This window comes from Telopea speciosissima, chromosome 10 (assembly GCF_018873765.1).
Source record: "Telopea speciosissima isolate NSW1024214 ecotype Mountain lineage chromosome 10, Tspe_v1, whole genome shotgun sequence".
NCBI classification, from domain to species: domain Eukaryota; kingdom Viridiplantae; phylum Streptophyta; class Magnoliopsida; order Proteales; family Proteaceae; genus Telopea; species Telopea speciosissima.
The window spans coordinates 52009565-52032376 of record NC_057925.1 but is presented as its reverse complement, the minus strand read 5'-3'; the positions used below and the strand labels follow the sequence as shown (position 1 = coordinate 52032376).

Sequence of the window (22812 nt, the reverse complement as noted above, 5' to 3'; positions counted from 1 at the left end):
CCATACCCAACATAATGTAGCAAGATTGTGGAGAAATTGCAGCCAAAATGAAATAACCCACCTAAAAAATGGATCTTTGAGTCGAAACTAGCAAATTGGAGAAGCCTCTGTCCAGTTTTGAAGAAAAATGAAGTGTTTTAAGCTTCTGCCCATTCAACAGGTCACTTTATGTCCTTTGTTTCAACCGATTCGACCAGGTTTCAATCAAAACCATCAGTTACGATCAAAACCTTGTTGAAACGGTCGAAACAAGATGGATTTCGGTTGAATTTTGATTCTATGGTAGTGATCATGCGACCAAATAGAGATCTCTTGCCCATATATATATATGGGAAAATGTTCTCTATACTAGGACGTAGGATACCCCCAAACACATGGGGTTGGGGAAAGTGACCGCCCACTCCACCCCCTTTATGACCGAAATGATCGCCCAGTCCCACCCCATGTGTCGGCGCAGATTGCAACTCGTGCACAACCGTTGGACCCTTTCAAGGGGTTTTTGTTTGGTGAAAATCCTTTACTGGGTTTAACTGGTAACTAAACTCTAAACCGGCTAACCGTTGGGGCAGAGCCGCGAAGGTCTCTCATAGGACAAATTTGGAACTTTCTTGGGGGGTATTTCTGTCAAGATGGTGAAGTAGTAAGCGATTTCTGAGAGCAAAAACACCATAAAATGCAGAACCGCCTCCGGAACTCGCTCTGTTTTCCGAGTGATGTCTCCAGGAGGACTTCATATCGTTTCTAACAATATTCCAGGTATGGGTTCTTCATTTCGTTGTTACTGGGCTTGCTGCTTACTTAAAGACATCTTAGGGTTTTGTATCTCAATTCCTATATATGAACTGTACATTCGAACATGCAATTTTTTGCCTGTTTATTGTCTGGGAGGGTCATATATAGATTCCGTGGTTTAATTTCCATTTATTTTTTCTATTTAACCTAAGAATTTTTATTGATGGAGCTTATATGCTTGGTTAATGTTAAGTAGAATTTCTCATTGTTTCTTTCTGTTTACTTCTGATTTCTATGTTTTTCTCTAAATGGGCTATGGATGTTTTTTTTTGTTCTGATGGTGTTTGGTTTACTTGGTGTCTTCATAAGTTCTCACTTTTTCAATGGGAGGATTTTGGGAAAGGGGGGATTGTGAAGTTCTGTTGCGAGTGGTATATTAACTATGCAGCTGGTTCTTTAGGTCCCCCCAAAAAAGAGGTTTTATTATGATTTTCAATTTGTGTTCTATTTTTGGGAATTTATGAACTTGTCTTTCTATGGTGCTGCTTGGCTTGAATCTTAGTTCCCTTCTTCTTCCATAGGGGTAGTGACACTCTTGTTCTCAGTTCTGGAATTCATGGCTCACTTCAAGAGCTAATTGTTGATAGGCCTTAGTAATCCCTTGGTCCTCTCTCTGTGATACGCTCATGATACACACCGACGCGCATTTTACATGTACAACCTTCTCCCATTTGATTTGTGTAACATACTCAAAGACTGCTTATATGGCGGTATACTAATGTTTGATGGTTTGTGCCTGACATGATAACCATTTTTATGTGTTACACTGGTATTTAGGTTGGAAACTAAATCGTAACTTGAATAATCACACAAGCATGTCTGTATGCTATTGAGGTTGTAACATTTAATCTCTTTGCTCATTTGTTAAATTCTTCTTAGATACTTGTGATTCAAGAAAATTAAGATCTATGAAGATAAGGTTTTGTTGGAAGCCTCATGATCCCCATGTGTGAGCTATCGGAACTTCTAGAATCATGGTATTTCAGTGTAATATGGCATAGAAAAAATATTATCTTTGAATGTTAATTACCCTTACTCATATTTCTGGTGGCAAATGGTTCAGTCTATATTCTAGAATGATGGCATCCATTTATCTTGTAGAGGTGACTAGTGAGCTTCTTATAGATTGAAATTCCCCTTCCCCACTCTCCCAACCGAAAATGCATTAACTCTTCAATCATTTTTATTCAAGTATATATTTATTTTCTGTATTTAATACAGCAATAACCTGAGAATTTAGCATGTTCAACTTGGGTTAAAATTGTGTCATCTCCTCTTGTCTGCGTGATATATTAATTGAGTGGAAGTGATCTTAGTGCTGAAATTATAGAATTTTTGTTGTGTTTTCGGGGAAAGAGGGATTAAAAAGCTTGTGGAATATGAACCTGCTATGTTACAACCTAGGATTGTTTGTTTTTTAGAACTGCAAATTGAAGAGAGCTCTATCTTCAAAATGTTTTTGAGGGCTCCGAAACCGCTTTTCTATAGGATTAATATGAGTAGATGGTCCATCGGCCAATAAACTCAGGTTAGATTATAATTTGCCGGAATATCTGCTTCAAATAATTATTTAGATAGTAGAAAATCTTATCCATTTAAATGCTGAATTTCAATTTAAAAAAAAAAAATTCTTTTGGCCTGTTAGTCTCTTTAAATGAGTAACTCTTGAAAGAGTCTCCCTCAAGTTTGTGTTATTCCATTGTATGCAGAGATGATAATAAATTCTTATTGTGTTTATTACCAAAGATACCTTGATTTTAGGAAGAACAGTAATGGCTTGATGTCTTTTGCAAGATTGATCTAACCTTCTGAAGCAGGCATATGCTCTTGTAGGGGTGCCAGTTGGGACCAATAACAAATAATAATGGAACAGTCCGGGTCCGGTTCCTAGTTGGTTACTATCAATATTAATGCCAAAAGTTAAAAGATTCCAATCCGAAAATGATGAGTCCAAGCCTTAAGGTGGTTCCATCAGCCATGGCTGTTCAGACGTCATGGGGATTGCATCAAGCCCGGACAACTCCTGTGCTTCATCATTAGGGCTTCAATTGAAATCCCTAATAAAAAAAATTAAAGAACCAAAGCATCTATCCTCTAACCCTCTTAGGTAAAGTTAAAACGGGTCCTAATCTGGACGGATCCTGATAGGTTCCACCTTTTTGGGGCCAGGACTAGGACGGTCCCAATTAACTAATCAGTTTCCCAATATACTAATGGTGGGATGGTTCTGGTCCCAGATTGATACCCTTACCCTCTTGTGGCTTAGGATCTCTACAATGTAGGTTATTCATCGTTTACCATCTTTGGTTGACAGGGAGGTTCAAGAACAACTTTCTCATTGATCAAATTATCCATGGTTTATTATCTAAACTCCATTTAGCTTTGGCCAAGAAAATAATTCTTCAGAATTGAGTTTTATGCCAATTGTGGGGTGGGTGATTGAAATGCCCACTCCTCTCCCGGTTTGCCGCTTCCTTTCTCTGCCATTTTTTAAGAACCCAGTGGTGGGTGTTTTTTGGATTTTCCAAGTGTAAGAGGGGTCTCTCCCTAAGGGTGTTAAATGGTTCGGTTCAAATTTTTTTAGGTAAAACCGAAACCTAACCGTTTAATAAATGGTTTCATATGTTGAAACCAAAACCATTTATAAATGTTTTTTTTTTTCTTCTTTCAAGTAGCTAGTTTCCATTACATATCTTTAATTTTTTTTTATTGAAATGCATGTATGAATTGAATTCTTATATGTTTTTTTTTTAAATAATTATTTATATGTACCATTACATATTTACTAATTATTTATTGTTATCGTGCCATTACATATTATTACTAATATTTGTTTCGGTTTAAATGGTCTACCATCGGTTTAAACTACTAAACTAAACGGTCTCAATTTTAAAACCAAAACAAATCATTTCTTAAACGGTTTCAGTAAACTGTTTCGGTTTGATTTTGACACCCTTATCTCTCCCTGTCTTGCTTAGCTACTTATTATGGGATAGATTTTGAATCAATATATTTAGTTCTAGTTTAATTTTACCAGCGAGGTGAAACCTTGGGGGCTTCGTAGAACTAGGAGTATTTCTCACTCGCTCTTGGTCTCGTGTTCTAGTATTTACTTTTACTTATACATTGTTTCTCCTCTACTACATTTTTCTGTGCCCCTTGTGCTGCATATGAATCTTTCTACTAGAAACCTATATTTACCCGAGCCCCTCAACCTTCGTCTAATCCCTAAACCCTAGATAAACACTTCCCATACTTTCACGTCCACAGATACCAAACCCCATCACATACCTCTATTTTGTACAACCAGTCTAATCATATCGTCTCGTCTCTGTAAACTTGTGAAATCCAAACCAACCAATCAGCTCCATCACCTATTTCCTCCTCAACAATTTTTTTATGCCTTCGACATAATTCTATCTCATTTTCTTATTCCTTTTGTTTTCAGCCAAAAAATTTACCATTTTTTTTGGTGAGCCTTAAGTTTATTAGTAGTGAACCTAATGTTCAGCATCAGTAAACCTAGAGTCAGGGCACCAATTTACCTGTTTACAGAACAGGAGTAGTATACTGTCATGGATTTCTGGCAAATATCAGTTTAAAAAATTATCTTGTTAAAGGATCAAGTCCAATGAACAAAGCTTGAGTCACTTGTCAAGCAAATATGTTAAGTAAATCAACCCCTCCCCCCCACCCCACACACAAAAGAAGAGAAAAAAAAAACAACCGCTGTCTAAAGTTGGAGGAACATTGTATGCATGTAGTGTACATTCTGAGTTCAAGATGATGTATTTTGACTTAAAAGGATGGATCTTGGCTTTCATGCAGGATATGGACTGTATGAAGCCAATTGTCTTCCCTGCTCCGGAGTTTCTGGTCGAGCCACCAGTGCATCATCTTACTCTTGTCTTGGTGATTACAAATGTTCTATACAGTTCAAGGTCCTACGAATAAAAATCCCAGCCTTTGTTTCCAAAGGAACAGCTCTTTCATGTAATGCAAGCTCTAGCAGTCGAAGAAACCCCGACTTCTCAAGGCAGAACAAACATGGGTTCTCCAGAGGCCGTAACAGGCAAAACCAAGAGAGAGAAAATGTTGACAATATAGAAGAATCCGAGCTGTTTTCTTCCAAAAATGGGCCATTGCTCTCCCTCTCCAGCAGCCCAAGATTTCAGGCTACTGCTACCCCGGGCCCAAGAGAGAAGGAGATTGTAGAATTGTTCAGGAAGGTCCAGGCTCAGCTTCGAGAACGAGCAGCAGTCAAAGAGGAACAGAAGAATGAAACCTCTCGAGGACAAGGTAGGGAGAATGATACAGTTGATTCACTTCTGAAGCTCTTACGGAAGCACTCAGTTGAACAGGGAAAGAAAAGTAGTGGTGGCACGAAGGACTTTAATTTGGAGCAACCAGAACATAATAGCTTGTATGATGAAGAGCAGACAAGCCTTTTTGATTCAAATAGGATTGCTGGGGATAGAGAGGGAGAGTCCAGTGTCCCTCATTCAACTCGTCCGGCTTCAAACTTCCAGCGTAGATCTCCTGTTCCTAGAATAAAGTACCAACCTGTTTATTCAGCCAAAGCTGGAATTGGATTGGAGTGGTCTTCAAAGTCACAGGGGAAGGGAAGGAAAAGCTCTGTTGAGCCCGACTCTGAGCCTGAGCCCGAGCTTGAGCCTGAGCCTGAGATTGTGATTGAACCTGAGCTTTCTCATCCCGTGGAAGAAACAGTATTTTTGGATGGGCAAGAGGAAGTACTTGATGTAATATCTGAATCTGAGCCTTCTGATGCTGATGAAGCTTATGAAAATGAGATTTCGGAGGAGCCAACGAATGAAAACACAGACTTGAGTGCATTAAAGCTGTCAGAGTTGAGGTCACTTGCAAAGTCTCGTGGTGTGAAAGGATACTCTAAGCTGAAGAAGGTTGATCTCATTGAGCTTCTAAGTGGAGTCTCGACTTGACTGTGAAATGCGAGGAAGCAAATGAATAGATCACCATTACATATCGAGAAGTTCACATGATTTTTGATCTTTTTCTCCACACCCAGTGTTTGTATTCATGTGAGTTTTCTGTTTCTTGAAGTTTCTTGCATTCTGCATTCTGCATTCTCGGGGAGCAATAAGCAAATTAACTAAACATTTATCATTATTAGGAATTTTCGATCTTCTGTATTTTTTATCCTTTATATTTTTTGAATTTCTTTTCCATTTTGTTCTTGAAGGTTCTGTTTGTTTCGGTGTAAAATAGCTGGAAAAGAAAATTTTACCTTAAAATATAAAATTAATAGGGTTCTTCTAGGTGTCAGTATGCCTAATAAAGTAACCTTCACTATTTGTTGCTTGACATTACATGAGTTAATCCATGCGATAGAGTATCTCAAATACATCTCAATAGCCAAATTTTAGTTCAAGCCAAATTTTAGTTCAAAGTAAGAAATGAAAGTTGCTTAAACTATGATTCAAACTTTAAGTAAAATTACCAAAATATAAAATGGAAACTTTGTAATTGTTGCTACTTCCTCTACTCAATTTAAGCGAAAATAATAAATTCCTATCATATTTGTTACTGTAGATTCCGCGCTGGCGCTTTACATTACTGTGGACTTATTGATGATGACAGTAGCTGGGGATAATTTGTAATATCATAATTTCTACAAGTACAGAAATGTAAAACTATACTATACTCTTGAATCTTGATTGCATCAATTTTTTTAGCTTTTTGCAATATTTTTCAAATCCTTTTATGTTCCATTGCATAATGCACGAGAGATTGTGATTAGGTAACTCTGCATATAGTTTTTATTTATTTTCTATGGATACATATATATATATATATATATATATATATATATATATATATTTTAGAATATTTTCTATAAATTTTTTTTTTGTAATTTTACTTATATTTCCTTTACATTTTAGTTATGAATAAAATATTGTAAAAATTTTAATATTATTTTAATTAATAAATCTTTCTGTTTTTATCCATTTTTTGCAAATATTTTGCACATTTATTGTACGTTTTTATGTACTTTATCCAATATTTCACTTGAAAATTAAATTTACATTTTTTTCCCTCCAATTTTGGACCTATTCATGCCCATATTAGAATTGGAGGGGGGGGGGGGGATGTGTTTTTGAATTTCATGCATGTATGAGCTCTAGTTTGGGAGAAATTGAGGTTGGAAGAAGATAGTGTCAAACGGATCTTTATCGTCTGCCTGGTACAGTTCCTACAATTCTCTAACAAGGGGGGCGAAATAACCATTCCACCCTTTGACTGAACACTCTACCTGGGTGGGGTCCACCCCCCTCTTATTAGAGGACTGTAGGAACTGTACTGGGCTGGAAAAACAACTTATAGGGGATCAGATCAGGTGATCCGGGTTAGAAAATCGATCTACCGACCGATACCGTTCTTTGGGCCTAGATTGCTATTGGATCAGGATCGGGGACCACCAATACCGATACGGATCCGGTGATTCCTCTGATCCGCATGTTGGCAATCCTCGTTACATGTATGCTCAAGCTAGTTTTTTACTTATAATTTGGGCTAGTCATAGGCTTGCGTCAGGGTCTGATTTGATCTGGGTCCTAGTCCGAGTCTAGGTCTGGACCAGGTCGAGTTTGGGTTAGGTCTATCTAAGAATTTCCTTGAAACACACAAGTTTTCACTAAAAATATGATTTTCATGATTCTAAATTCATTTGAAAGCTTGTTTTTTTTGATGAACATTTGAAAGCTTGTTTGAGTATTTTTAAAAGGGATGAAAAATATAAACCATGTTTGTCGAAAATTATTTGAACAATAGGTCCCACGAGACAAGAAATAGAGTGTTTTGTAAAGTAATGAACAAATTAACCTTTTCAAACCATCTTTAAATACTTGAGATTTCTTTTTTTTTGGTAGATTAAATACTTGAGATTAATAATTAAATCATGAAGCCTAGGCCAATTTCAAAATTGTTGCCCCGACCGAACCTACAATGGTATTTTGATAATTTTTCAATCAATTTCTCTTAATTTCCTTATAATAATTCAAGATATTACTGGGCTCATTGAGGACCTCGAGAGTCATAAAAATGGGTCCCACACTGTCTTGAAACACATTTCATAATCGCTAGGGGTGTAAGTTTGGCTCTATTGGTCCGAGGCCGCCCTGAGTTTGAACAGGGCTTGGGCTGGAATTTTCAACTTTAAGAGTGGGTTAGTGTTGAAATTTTTAGATCCTGGGTCAGGATCGGGTTGGGCCAAGGTTGAGGCTCGGGCTAAGCGCAGCCCGGCCCGGCTACTTTGTTAGGTTATGCTTTATAATTTATTGTTTACATTTTGCAATTTTTGCTTAGTATCTAATTATCTATTGGTTTATTAAAAAAAGACTAATTATCTGTTGAACACAAATATTTACAATGTTAAGATTGGGCTAAGTTTTTTAACCCAAAGAAAAGTCTAATAGTCAATTCAGTATGAAACAAACCAATACCCAATGACATGTATCTCATTTTTTTAATGCGTAGGACGAAGTAAATGGCAAAAAATTAGGGTCAATCAGGGCCAACCTAGCCTAGCCCGACCTAATCAGGGTCAATCAAGGTTGGACTGGGCTAGACTGAGCCCGATAGGGTTGGGCTTGGGCTGAGTTATCTCAACCCAACCTAGGACCGGGTTAGGCTTGGATTGAGCTAAGAGGACTCAGGGTTGAGCTAGGGTTTTTAAAAACCCAGCCCAGCCCGACCCTGTTTCACTCCTAATCATCGCTAAGCTCACCACCAAGGTGATAAAATGATGGGCCTACAAAAATCTAAAATTACAATAAATGAATGTATGAGCAAGAGAAAATTTTGCTAAGCTCAAACACGTGCCCAACAACTAAAATTCCATCCCATGCAAGATGGATTAAAATCTTTTCCAATTCCCTAAAAGTGTAGTGGCGATGCCGTTCGGGGGTAGAAACCTCGACACATGGAAGATGCTAAATCTAACGGTGCCGAGCTCGATTGACCTGCTATTTTGTTTTCTTTCTCGAGCATGGCACCGTTGGATTTAACCATCTTCCACGTGTCCAGCTCTCAGAGCAGAACTGCACCGCATTGCATTTTTAGGAAATTGGAGAGGATTTTTTTTTCTGTGCAAGATGTAATCAGTTGTATCGTGGTGCATGAGTTTAGTGTATGGTATTGGATCGGGTACCAGTCACTTAAAATACCGAACGATATTGATACAGTGACGACCTGGATTGGTCGTATCTGACAAATTGTTACCCCTAAATTAAAAAATAAATAAATTTTTGACTGTTTTACCCTTTGTCTGTGCCATGCCATCGATATGGTAACATAATTGCTAACTTGCAAAATTGATACGTATCACCCAATACAATACCGATACCTCAAACCATGTGGTGCTGTGTGAGAGGACGTGACATACCAGTTGAACTTCATCAGTTTTTCATTTTGCAAGTTAGTTGCAATCACCCTGTCATTTCAATGATTTCATCTATATTCTCTTTGCAGAAGATCTGGTTATTCCCTCGAAAAATTAAAATTAAAAAGAAAAACAAAAACATTTTCCCCCTCCAAAATCCGTTTTAGGAATGTTAGAAAGAGAGGGGGCAACAACAAGAGAGAGCTTCGTTTCGGGTTTAACAAACCTTCCATTTTTCTCCGACCATGGATTCCGGTAAACCCCTAGATTCGGGGGTCCCCTCCTCTAATCATACTGCCATCCCCTAGAAACACTGGGCGAGTCTTTTCTCCAAGCCCAACCCCAGATCCCAAGGAATGGAGTTAGACTATACTCCGCCTGAAATCATTAATGGCGAAAAAATTGCTCGCTGCTCATTCGAGGAAACTGAATCCGAGTGAGACAGATGGGAAGGAGCTTTGGTTGGCTACATCCTTAGGCCAAAACCATCCTATACAGCCATGAAGAAGTTCGTCACCAACAGATGGAAGCACGTTGGCGCGGTAAAAGTCTGAAGCCTAGACAAAGGTGTGTTCATTTTCGACTTCCAAGGATCGGAGTTTAGCCATCAAATCCTTGAGGAGGGGCCTTGGAACTTCGGCCCTAGACCCCTCATCCTTCGACAGTGGTCACCAGAGTGCTCCCTTTATCAGGCGCGAAGTCTCTGAACTCCTCATCTGGGTTAGACTAAGAGGGCTTAGCCTGCACCTATGGGGAAGCCTGGGAAAAATTACCTCTGTGGCAGGGAAGCCCCTCTTTTTCGACGCCATGACCACAAACATCGAACGCCTCTCCTATGCCCGGATATGCATCCTCATCGAGGCGGCGGAGGGATTACCAGACTCTATCACCATCATGAATGACGGTATGGACATAACGCAACCTCTGGAATACGAATCGAAGCCCCCTGTTGTCCAAACTGCAAAATATTTGGACACTCCGACCAGAATTGCCCTCTCCTAGTCAGCACCAAGGCGTCGGAGGTCCAGAGAACCACGGGTGAATAGCATGACGTGGCCAGGAAGCATAAAGGATGAAAGAATGCCACGACGAAGAATCCTCAAGCTGATGCAGTCAATAGAGATGAGATAGCCGATGAGAGCATGGGTAAGCCTCTGACCGACCTTGCCATGGTGGTGCTAACTCTCTCGGGAGAAAAGCAACAACGGGAGGAGCCCCCTCTAGAGCTTTTAGGAAACCCTAACCCTAGCCCCTTCGAACCGGCTTCTCTAAACCAAGTCCAATCAATCCAAGTCCTGAATAACCAAAACCAAACCCAAATCCACCAAGAACCAACTCTAAACGACCCTACCCACTCCACCAGACCGCACTGCATTTTTAGGAAATTGGAGAGGATTTTTTTTTAATGCACGATGTAATCAGTTACATTGTGGTGTATGATTTTAGTGTATGGTATTGGATCTGGTACCAGTCACCTAAAATATTGAACGATATTGATACAATAACGGCTTGGATTGGTCGTATCAGACAAATTGTTATCCCTAAATTAAAAAATAAATAAATTTGTGACTATTTTACCCTTTGTCCTTGTCATGCCATCGATACGATAACAGGATTGCTAACTTGCAAAACTAATACGTATCACCCGATACAATACCGATACCTCAAACCATATGGTGTTGTGTGAGATGACGTGGTATACCAGTCGAATTTCATCAGTTTTCCATTTTGTAAGTTAGTTGCGATCACCCTATCATTTCAATGATTTCATCCATATTCTATTTGCAGAAGATCTGGTTATTCCCTCAAAACTAAAATTAAAAAGAAAAAAAAGACCTTTTTCCCCTCCAAAATCCGTTTTAGGAATGTTAGAAAGAGATGGGGCAACAACAAGAGATAGCTTCATTTCGGGTTTAACAAACCTTCTCTTTTTCTCTAACCATGGATTCCGACAAATCCCCAGATTTGGGGGTCCCCTCCTCTAATCATACTGCCATCCCCCATAAACTCTAAGTGAGTCTCTTCTCCTGGCCCAACCCCAGATCCCAAGGAATGGAGTTAGACTATACTCCGCTTGAAATGAATGAAATCATTGATGGTGAAAAAATTGCCCACTGCTTATTCAAGGAAACTGAATCCGAACGAGACAGATGGGAAGGAGCTTTGGTTGGGTTCATCCTTGGGCCAAAACCATCCTATGCAGCCATGAAGAAGTTCGTCACCAGCAGATGGAAGCACGTTGGCACGATGGAAGTCTACAACTTGGACAGAGGTGTGTTCATTTTTGACTTCCAAGGACCGGAGTTTAGCCATCAAATCCTTAAGGAGGGGCCCTGGAACTTCAGCCCTAGACCCCTCATCTGACAGTGGTCGCCAGAGTGCTCCCTTACCAGGCTTGAAGTCTCTGAACTCCCCATCTAGGTTAGACTAAGAGGGCTTAGCTTGCACCTATGGGAAAGCCTGGGAAAAATTGCCTCTGTGGCAGGGAAGCCCCTCTTTGCCGACATCACGACCATAAATCGCGAGCGCCTCTCCTATGCCCTGATGTGCATCCTCATCAAGGAGGTGGAGGGATTACCAGACTCTATCACCATCATGGATGACGGTATGCACATAACGCAGCCTCTAGAATACGAATGGAAGCCCCCTTTTATCCAAAGTGCAAAATATTTGAACACTCCGACCAGAACTGCCCTCTCTTGGTCAGCACCAAGGCGTCGGAGGTCTAGAGAACCACGGGTGAATGGCAGGACGTGGCCAGGAAGCATAAAGGATGAAAGAATGCAACGATGAGGAATCCTCAAGCTGATGCAGTCAATAGAGATGAGATAGTCGATGAGAGCATGGGTGAGCCTCCGACTGACCTTGCCATGGCGGTGCCAACTCTCTCGGGAGAAAAGCGACAATGGGAGGAGCCCCTTTGGAGCTTTTCGGAAACCCTAACCTTGGCCCCTTCGAACCACCCTCTCTGAACCAAGTCCAATCAATCCAAGTCCTGAATAACCAAAACCAAACCCAAATCCACCAAGAACCAACCCTAAACAACCCTACCCACTCTACCTAGGCCCATGCCCAACCAACGCAACCATTAACCAAAAGACAGGCCCAATATGAGCCTAGCCAGTATTAACCTATCTTAGCAAAGCTCCTTTAAGCCCATCCATCTAGCCCAAGGCACCCCAAAAAGGCTCAAACCTCCTCAGCCAGAAACCCACATATGTCCATAAACCCATCGATAACCCCCAACTTGCCCCCACCTCCTCTGGTTCACCTCCCTTAACCTCGTCCACCATCGGTGATACCTCTCTGGCTAATTCGTCATCATCGGGAATACACTTGGATAACCCTTTCGCCACGCTTGAAGACCTCTCGGATGAGATCACGAGTAATGAGTCTGGTAGCCGTCATCATGACAGAAGTCCGGCCAGGAGAAGCCATCGTCTTTCTCCTACTAGACAACCCTGGAATCACTATAGAATAATGAAAATGATTTCAATTTTGATCAATTTTTTTTTCTTTTTTTAGTCGTATGAAACCAATTTTGGAATGACCACTATTTATTTAGTTATTTTGTCCATACCATGCAATGACTGGATGAAGTTGACATTCCCGACATTAGCAACTGTGCTGAAGGTGATGATCTCTCCAAACATCACCATCAAGATTTCTACTATACTTCTCCATTCTTGGGTGTTTTTTTTTTTTTTATAGTTATCACCATCACAAATTTTTTTCTTCCAAATACTAAGTTCTATATCATTGATTCTCTTTTTCAGCTGATGTTGTTAACATCATATTATTGGATCCTTTTGATTCATACCGGATGGATGCAAATCTATATAATCGCTTTCAGAGGTAGGACACCAATAAGCTGCGTGCAGTTTTAGTACCAACTTTTGAAGATGCATGGTGTTCATATTCAAGTTCTGTATATACTCTGTTCTTTGCTTGGTTAGCAGCTAGAGAGTATTCCTATTTTTTAATTAACCATACATTATTAATCGGATCACATGGTCAGGCCTATCACTACTGCTGAGATTAAGAACATCATTTTTAAGTATGGTAATGACATGACCTTTGGCACGGATGGCTTCGGGCCTAGATTCTTCAAATCTACATGGGAAATCACAGGTCTAGACCTATGTAAAGTATGCTTGATTACTTCTAAAATCAAAACCTATTGCAAGAGATCAAAATCTCCAGGATCGTCCTCATTCTGAAATCTGAATCGACGAATCACTTTAGTGATTACCGTCTCATCTTCATCAGCCCCATTATTTATCGATTCATAGCTAAAATCCTCAGCAATCGCCTTCAAGAGTCCTTGGATAAGCTGGTCCAACCAAACCAAGTGGCATTCATCAAAGGTCGTAATATCACTGATAACATTCTTCTTTGTTAGCAGCTCCTTCATCAGTACCACCTCACAAGGGGATGCCTAGATTTGCCGCCAAACTTGATATCAGGAAAGCTTTCGACTCAATCCAGTGGAGTTTCATCTTTACCCTTCTCCAGGGCCTTGGTTTCCACCCTCGCTTCATCGCCTGGCTTGTTGGATGCATTACCTGGCCTAGCTTTGTGGTCATTATTAATGGCACCCAATCGGAGCAATTATGGGGAAATCGAGGATTGCGCCAAGGGTGCCCCCTCCCCCCTCATCTTTCTCATTGCGATGCAGCACCTTACTGATCTTCTCGATGTAGCTGTTGATTCCAACCTGATTAAGCCACACAAAGACTGTCACAACTCTAGGCTGGTTAATTTGTGCTTCGCAAACGACTTGTTCATTTTCAGCAAAGCAACCCTTGCCTCTGACAAGGGAGTCCATGATACCCTTCAGCACTTCGCTTCCATTTTGGGGTTCTGCATCAACCATTAGAAATCTGATCTCTTCTTCTCCAATTGTGACAACCTCACCCAATCTTCCATTTGTCACGTCTTCCACATTGGTAAAAGCTCCTTTCCCATAAGGTACCTTGGCATCTCCTTCTGCTCCAAGCGGTTAAGCCACTTTGACTACTCTCCTCTTCTATCCCACCTATCCCGCCAGCTTACCCTTGGCAGGGAGAGCTGCTCTCCTTCACTGGCAGGCTTCAGCTGATCAAGTCTGTCCTGATGGGGTGGTCTCCTATTGGATTCAAGTGCTCAAGCTTCCAACCATGAATGTTTCAGAGATTGAGAGTACCCTGACTAAATTTTTGTGGTATGGCCACAACGACAAGGGAATTAGGAAAGTGGCGTGGAAAGATGTTTGCATTCCTTTCAAAGAAGGCGGTCTAGGGGTCCAAAGAGTTGCCGAGAGTAACTCTGCAACCTTGGCTAAGCATCTCTGGGCGATCATCTCCAACAAGCCCTCTCTATGGGTTACCTGGGTCAGGTAGAGGTGGCTTAGACAAAATTCCATCTGGGACATTGCTGCTCCAACTAATGCCTCCCCAACCCTTCGGAGCATTCTTCACCTTCGCCCTTTGTTACTAAAAAATATCTCGTACTTGATCCACGATGGCTCTGAAATTTCCCTCTGGTACGATCCTTGGCTTAACCATCAAGCCCTTGGCCAACCTGGAATCCTCATCTCGGCTGCTCTCGAAAGAGCTTCTACTAATAGAGTTTCCACTCTAATCTCAAACTCCAAATGGCTCCCGGATCCCCCCTTTGATACCCTGCTCTGTTCTTCTTGGGGTGAGATCAAAAGGTGCAAGATATATATATATATATATATATATATATATATATATATATATATATATATCCTAGGCTACCTCGGGACACTGTCATTTGGAATCCCAATCCCAAGGGTGTCTTCTCTAAAGCCTCCTACTGGAATACTCTTAGATCCCGCTCCACTTAGGTTCGATGGTATGATCTAGTGTGGTTTAAATGTCAGATGCCTCGATTCAGCTTTGTCACTTGGCTCGGTCTTCGGCATGCTCTAACAACCAAGGATAAACTGTTTGCTTGGGGAGTCACCCAAGACCAATCTTGCCCCTTATGTGGAATAGCTAATGAATCTTTTGAACACCTCCTATGCAACTGCCCCTTTGGATCCTCCATCTGGAAGGCTGTTCTTCGCATCAATGGATATTCTAGAGCGCCATTTAACTTCTAGGTTGACGAGCTTTCGTGGATCATTCAACATTTTAAAGGAAAGTAGCTGCCTCAGCCTTGTCAAGAAATTTAGCTTATGTGCTACTGTATACATGATTTGGAGAGAGCGCAATGCTAGAATTTATTCCAATTGCACAGAGACAATTCAAACGATCAAAAGCCGGATCATCCATGACACATAGCTTCGATTCTCTAGCTACCAAGGAAAGGTTATAAACAACCCCTATAACAGGAATTTTTTCAATTCTTGGGGCATTCCGGTCAATCTCTCGTGGAAGAGAGTTTCCTTCCATAGATGGCAGCATCCCCCTTTAGGCACAATAGCTATAAACTGCGATGGATCTCTGCGAGATGACCTAGGAGGCTATGGATGCACCGGCAGATCGTTTACTAGTGCCCCTATTTTTGCAGTCGCTGAGGCTATTTCGTCTATCAACATCTACCAAGCTGAATTCCAGGCTATTCTGTGCGGTCTTCGGAAAACTGTTGAGTTGGGATACTCTAATCTGATCGTCTTTTCAGACTCCAAATCAGCCATCGAGGGCATTCTCAGCTCCATTTCTTCTCATTGGCAAGTCTGGGATACCCTTCATCACATAAAGTTTATAGCTGACACCACTTGGTCTACCTCCTTCCATTTTTGCCACAGGAAGGAGAACCACTGTGCGAACTGGCTCGCCAATTTTGCCCAATCTCCAGCAGAGATTGTCTTTTGTATAGACTTCCTCCCCCAACCCCTGTTCCATCTTGTTTCCAAAGATGTAGGAGGCCATACACCATGCACGTTGTCCTCTAATAATTAATTAAATTCTTTTCTTCTTCCCAAAAAAAAAAAAAAAAAAAAAGAAAGAAAGAAAGAAAGAAGTTGTTAGAAAGAGACGTTTGTCCTATAGACCATGCACGTTGGTTGTGCTCACTGCTTCCTCACTTCTCAATCTCGTCTCTCACTCTCACTTTATTCACTCGCTCACATCTTTCAGTATTAGTAGCAGAGAACTTTCTTCTCCCACGCATTCCGCACTTTCGTTGTCTCTGTCGGTGTGTTTCAAACACAATTCTCTCTCTTTCGCTCGCTCGCTCGCTCTCTCTGTTTCTTCGTTTTTAAGTAACGTTTCGATCGATTGCTCGATTCAGTCTTAGTTTCAGTGTTCTTGTCTTGACTTGAAGAAACGAAGAAGAAACTGACGAAAAAATGTTCTACTCTCACCAGCTTCTAGCGAGAAAAGCTCCTCTGGGGCAGATCTGGTTAGTAATTTCTGTTGATTTCGTATTTCCCTTTTTTATTCTTTGGATAAAATGGAACTCCGATCCGATTTGGTCTGAATTTTCATTTTTTCTGTAATGAAGGATGGCTGCGACGTTGCATGCCAAGATCAACAGGAGGAAGCTTAATAAGCTCAATTTAGTTAAGATCTGGTTCGGTTTTCCTCTTCGCCTCGGTGTTATTAATTTGCAATTTCCACCTTAATGACTTTAATTGCTTAGAATCGATCAATTTTGATTTCTTGTCCCTCTTCGCTTCGTTTCATCAATTTGCAGCGAAGAAATATTGAATCCGGCAGTTCCGATGGCTCTCCGACTCTCTGGCATACTCATGGGTAGGCATTTATCCGGCAACCTTTGCATGATTGGCTTATAATCAATTTTGATTTCTCTGCGTGATTTTAGGTGGAGTGGTGATCGTCTACGAGCGGAAGGTGAAGATACTCTACGGTAAGCTTTGTTTCCTTAATTTTACATTTCGCATTTAAATTTCTCTGTTCATACTTATCTTATTAGTGTTGATTTTCCATATCTTGTTCTTCTCAGACGATGTTCAACGTCTACTGGTACGTCCATGAGATTTCCGATTCCTTTCTTCTTCTTCCTCTAGTTTTTTATGAACTACTCTTTTATTCACCTCCGGTAATCCATTTGCTCTCTGAAATTGAAATTCTCAGGTTGAGATCAACGAAGCATGGAAAGTGAAATCCGTTTCGGATCGTAACGTCCTTCCCAAAGGAAAATGTCAGGCCAAGTAAGTCTTAGGCTTTAAGCTTCTCCTCTGTTAAAAGTTATGAGTATCGTCTATTACAGAACGGCGCATGTTAGAACGTAACCTGTCAATGTTTAGTTTTGTTTATGTCAGTATTTCACACACAGCGTATTTTAGCCAATTAATCTTCACAGTAACTGTAAGCAAGCGTGTTATTGGTGATCGAATATGCGGACTGCGCACCTTGTGCAGGGTATCTCTTGAGTCTTCTTTTTCTATAGAGCTTAATGTTCGGCTAAGCTGTCATTATTACGAAGATGCTGTCTACTTGTTCTTACAGGTACGAAGCTGTCACCCTGCCAGATCATCACGAAGAAATGGAGCTCGGCGTTGGTGATCCATCGGATTATAGGCATTTTTCCATGGTATGCCATGTGTCTTTTTTTTTTTTGTGATAAATATGGTATGCCATGGTCTGCTTTTATATCTAACTCATTTTTAATTTCATTTTTGTTTAAGTGTTTTTATGGAATGCCACTAAAATGCGAGGGGGTAAATGTTCACGTACGTGAACGATTCACAGCCATTCAGATGGAACAATCCCACAGAATAGATTCCTTCTGAACGACTGTGAGTTGTTCACATACTTGAACATTCCCTGCACACCTAAAATGCCATTTTGTTATACCATATTAGCTGCCAAAGCTCAGATTATATAGTTAAAAAGTAAGGGTGTTAAATGGTTTGGTTCGGTTTAAACCGCTTAATTAAATGATCTTATTTTGAAACCATAATCGAACCATTTATTGAATAGTTTCATGTTTCGATTTTAAACGGTTCGGTGCGGTTCGATTTTGGTAAACGATTTTTGTTTGATATAGACACATTTATGTACATTTGAGAGCGTTACACGATTTATTCGGTTAAATGATCAGGTTCGGCTTAAACCATTTAATTAAACAGTCTCAATTTAAGTTAGGGTTTTGTTGAAATCCTTAAGGTGATTCTGTGGTTGTTGACCCCTTTTTCATTTAAATCATAGACAACACTAACAACTCTCCAGAAATAGGAAAAAAATTGATTAATCATCTATAACATCTACTCATCCAGTGATTCCAAACCAAGAGATTCATTGCACAACTTTCGAATAAAGTAATAACAATAAGAACTGTTTTGCGATATTTGTGATGAAATCTTTTCTAGGATAAGTATTTGTCATTCTTTTCCTTATATTTGCGACATTTGTGATGAAATCTTCTGTAGTTGCTTCTGTTTCAATAAGAATTGTGTCATGTAACTTCATTCACAAATGAAACTCCCCTTGAATCACTATGGAATAAGAAAAATGATTTCTATTTTGATCATTTTTTTTTCCAGTCGTATTAAGCCAATTTAGGAATGACCACTATTGATTTAGTTATTTTGTCCATACCATGCAGCGACTGGATGAAGTTGACATTCCCGACATTAGCAACTGTGCTGAAGGTGATGATCTCTCCAAACATAACCATCAAGGTTTCTACTATACTTTCTCATTCCTGGGTGTTTTTTCTTTCTTTAAAGTTATTACCATCACAAATTTTTTTTTTCAAATACTAAGTTCTATATCATTGATTCTCTTTTTCAGCTGATGCTATTAACATCACATTATTGGATCCTTTTGATTCATACCGGATGGATGCAAATCTATATAATCACTTTCAGCGGTAGGACACCAATAAGCTGCGTGCAGTTTTAGTACCAACTTTTAAAGATGCATGGTGTTCATATTCAAGTTCTGTATATACTCTGTTCTTTGCTCAGCTAGAGAGCATTCCTATTTTTCAATTAACCATACAGGGCTGAACCTTTTCAGGTTTGATATTGAAGAAGATGAATGCACACAATTGAACTCAAGTCCTCAAGAGCACTCACCAGTCCCGATGACTCTAGTCTCCTCACCACTTCCTCAAGAGGAGCCTCAACCAGGTTAGCAATATATATATAAGAAATTCAATGCCTTCCCTGTTTGCAGCTTCCTTTGAAAGATCAAGATCTTAATCCACTTAACACTCACCTAATTTTGTGTTAGGCCTATAGGCATGAAACATACCTTTTGCAAATTGCTGATTTTCATGGGGAACTCATATGCAGATAGCCTTATTGATATTCGATTCCCTTAGGAAAAATTCTTAAAATTTATCCTGCGATGATCAGCTCTATGTCTGTTAAGAGGGTGTCTTGTTTTTTTCATCCATGACTTGTAAAGAATCAAGGGGCATGGAAGAAGACTGAAGAATGATGTGGATGTATCCAATTGAATAGTTATAAATCAGAATGAAAGCAGATGTTTGGTCTAAATCTCATCTTACAGATAAATTTTCCCTGTTGCAGTTTTTATTTTTATTTTTAAATGACACTGATGTATGAAAATTAAAGACAAAAAGGAAACCAAAGTGCAAAAAATCATTTTCTTATGCACAGAAAACATCCCCCCCTCCCAAAAAAAAAAAAAAAAAAAAAGGTGGATTGTGCTACGTCATCCTTCCATAGATTTACTCTTAAGTTGTAGAATAACACCAACTATAATTAGAAAATAAATTAACAGAAAAAAGAAAAAAGAAAAAAAAAAAAGAAGATTGTTGCTGCAATTTATCATAAACAGGTAACACCACATTTAGCCAACCAAGAAAATTGAATAGAAGATATTACACCACAGTGAAGGAAAAAAGCATATCTAAGGTCATGGAAAATTTAAAATTCAGTCTGTTAGATTGAAACAACATATGAAAATAAAATAGAACCGAAATTACAACCCTTATTGTCCTTGTCCTTCCAAAAGAGATGGGCCAAAGTTTGCAAACTGAGAGCAGGAATGTGAGATTGCCTAAGGGAGAGACAGTACCAACTTGGCATGCAGAGAAGGATTTTGGGGAGATCCAACTTGGCTAGCGGGAAACGAGTTCGAGGGAATCCTGAAAGAAATTTCCCAAACAAAATTTTTGAGGAGAAGGATTTGAGGGAAAAATTAAAGAAACTAGACCAAAATAACTCCAATGGCTCTGAAATCTGGACCCTGGTTCTTTAGGGCTTTATCACAGCCTAATGAATAACTCGATCCCTGTATCATTCCCATCTCTTTTTTATGTAAAGATTGGTGTGAGTAATTTTCTTTTAAGTCCTTTTGCAGCTACTTGTGTCCAAGAGCAGCATCCAGAACCTCATGGTACTGAAGACGCTCTTCAGGTTGATTGATTTGAAACATTGTTGAGCACTGTATCCATTACATGAGAAAATGAAGAATGTCTACTAACCTACAAATGCATATGCATTCTGTTACAGCCCCAGCAGAATGAACAGAAGCGTGGTCCAACAAAAAGAAAACCAAGAAAAGAACCAAAGTGCTTTGTTATGGATTATGAGCAAACCATCATCCCAGGCCACACTTACCAATCTTGGCTAGAGAACCCTTCTGACATCATCTCAACAAGGAAGGTCCAGTTCTTATCTTTCTGATGTTATTTTGACTTCTCTATGCAGTATAGTCAAATGCTGTTGATCTCAAGGTTATCATGCTGTCACAGCATGTCAATCTTAGGTCTACCATGAAGACAACCCACCTTATGGACCTCCCACCAGTGGCACTTTGTGGGTTATTAGGACAGAGAAACAAAGAAGCCCACTACCCTCCACCTCTTATGGAGCTGTGGCTGAGATGCACCCAGCTTCGAACCACCAATGCTTCAGATTCTGGTCAGTCTACCAAATATTTTCTTTTCAAAGTACATTAGTTAGAGATCTGAAACAGACGAAATGATAAAAATCTAGTCTTGCCTGCAGGAAGAACTTCTGCAACCCAACTGCCAGAACAATTTTTACCTTCAAGTAGGACGCATGATGATCAAATCCCCATGGAATTTGTAAGTTCTCCATTCGATTCTTCGTTTTTGTGGCTGGTTGTTTATCATATAAAATGATCTGTTTCTCATAATGTTTGATTCTGAAGCCTTTGGAGAAGGATCTTCCCAGTGGAGATGGTTTTGAGCCATTTGAAGTCCCCATGGAGAATCCAGGTGGCAACCTTAACAACAGTAAAATGCCATGGGATGTCTCCGCAGAGAAACTAATGCCCAATCATATCAACAATGAATTCCCATGGAAAGTCTCCAGTACTGGAACACCAGGGATCAATCTTGTGGACTTTGAAATGCCCGTAAATGAGGCCAACCTGTTCGTTACACCAGGAAATTCTGGTATTCTCTCAGCTACCCACAGAGAAGTCAAATTTTCACATGATTACAAGAACAAATACGGCATTGAATTTTTTTTTCTCCCGTGTCCTCTCATGATTAATTGAGAAAATGCTATGAAATTACAGGAAACAATGCAGGAACCATTCCCAGCTCTGGATCTGGAAATGATTTCCAGATACATATCCAAGAACTCAAACTGCATTCTGGAAGGTTTTGTTAGAAATTTTCTTTCCTGCAGCTTGATGTGTGACCACCAAAGATTTAAGTTGATCATAGAAAGATTTAGTTTAGTCACCTTTGTTTCATGAAAAACAGGTCCAGCAGAAAAAGGCCTTATTCATCATCACACGGCCATAGCAATCTTGAATCAGTGGCAGAGGAGCCATCAGCACCATTCGATGAACAAGGATTCAAGCTACCAGGAGTATATGAAAATGGGCCCACCCCAGATCATGGTACTCTTAACTCATCCAATAATATCTGCAACAGATACTAGTAATGGACTAATGGTGATAAGAGTACTTAAATGATTATTGTTGCAGAACTGTTGGTGGAAACTGGGCCTACTCCAAGCCAACATCGTATTGTCAATCACCCTGTCGACAAAATCACTGATTCGATGCGGAAGTAAATCGATCACTTCTTTATTGTTCTTACGATTTTTCTTATGCATATCTGATGTATTTGGGTTTGGAACATGATGATCAGGGAGATTTGACTGTATATGTGGCCTGTCATGTATTTGGTTTACAGGTATCTGAAGACACATTTTGACATGCCAGGGGTTCCTCAAGTTGAATCTCTCAATCACCTGGCCTTTGAAATGGAAAGACGTAAGGCTGCCCAGCTATTCTACCAAACATGCGGTATTGACATACTTCCTATCTCTGTCCTTTACAATTACATCCATAGAAGCAATGTGTTGATGCATTGCAAGAAACCAATAAAACTAACATGGTTGGATGACTGTTTGCAGTTCTTGCTACACGTGACTTCCTTAGGGTTGAGCAGACCATACCGTATGGGGACATCCTAATATCTAGAGGATCAAAGATGTGAGTAGAGAGTAGAGAGTAGAGGTGAAAGATGATCACCTTCCAATGTTTCTTTTCACAATTCCATCACTTGGGTTCTGTTACTCGGCAAATTAGAAGGGGTACTTATTCAAGTTATACTGGAGAGAGAGAGAGAGAGAGAGAGAGAGAGAGAGAGAGAGAGAGAGAGAGAGAGGGTAGTCTTAAATTCTTAATTTTGTAAACATTACAAAACGAGTTGAAGTTTTAAAA

At 39.9% G+C, this 22812-nt stretch overlaps 2 protein-coding genes across 2 annotated transcripts; both read left to right on the top strand.

Annotated features, from left to right (window-relative positions):
- The first annotated feature begins 615 nt into the window (after positions 1-615).
- Positions 616-5883, top strand: LOC122642841 (rho-N domain-containing protein 1, chloroplastic-like). Its single transcript, XM_043836443.1, has 3 exons — positions 616-756; positions 4621-5753; positions 5801-5883. Exons 1-2 carry the CDS (start codon positions 714-716, stop codon positions 5751-5753), a joined length of 1176 nt encoding a protein of 391 aa, XP_043692378.1. The 5' UTR covers positions 616-713; the 3' UTR covers positions 5801-5883.
- A 5380-nt stretch (positions 5884-11263) lies between these two features.
- LOC122643715 (sister chromatid cohesion 1 protein 1-like) lies at positions 11264-22705 on the top strand. Its single transcript, XM_043837305.1, has 20 exons — positions 11264-11483; positions 12988-13066; positions 16859-16917; positions 16988-17032; positions 17129-17148; positions 17260-17336; positions 17635-17719; positions 18734-18809; positions 18922-19000; positions 19150-19262; positions 20464-20519; positions 20616-20768; positions 20819-21026; positions 21102-21193; positions 21280-21526; positions 21652-21736; positions 21842-21981; positions 22069-22153; positions 22280-22392; positions 22503-22705. Exons 1-20 carry the CDS (start codon positions 11264-11266, stop codon positions 22583-22585), a joined length of 2115 nt encoding a protein of 704 aa, XP_043693240.1. The 3' UTR covers positions 22586-22705.
- The last annotated feature ends 107 nt before the right edge of the window (positions 22706-22812 follow it).

What these genes read in the sequence shown, in the direction of transcription:
- LOC122643715 (XM_043837305.1), top strand. Translation starts at nt 11,264, where the DNA reads ATGGAGTTAGACTATACTCCGCTTGAAATGAATGAAATCATTGATGGT. An exon ending in ACTCTCTGGCATACTCATGG is followed by an intron (nt 16,918 to 16,987) that starts GTAGGCATTTAT and finishes GCGTGATTTTAG; the next exon opens with GTGGAGTGGTGATCGTCTAC. An exon ending in CACCAATGCTTCAGATTCTG is followed by an intron (nt 21,027 to 21,101) that starts GTCAGTCTACCA and finishes ATAAAAATCTAG; the next exon opens with TCTTGCCTGCAGGAAGAACT.
- LOC122642841 (XM_043836443.1), top strand. Translation starts at nt 714, where the DNA reads ATGTCTCCAGGAGGACTTCATATCGTTTCTAACAATATTCCAG. An exon ending in CGTTTCTAACAATATTCCAG is followed by an intron (nt 757 to 4,620) that starts GTATGGGTTCTT and finishes GCTTTCATGCAG; the next exon opens with GATATGGACTGTATGAAGCC.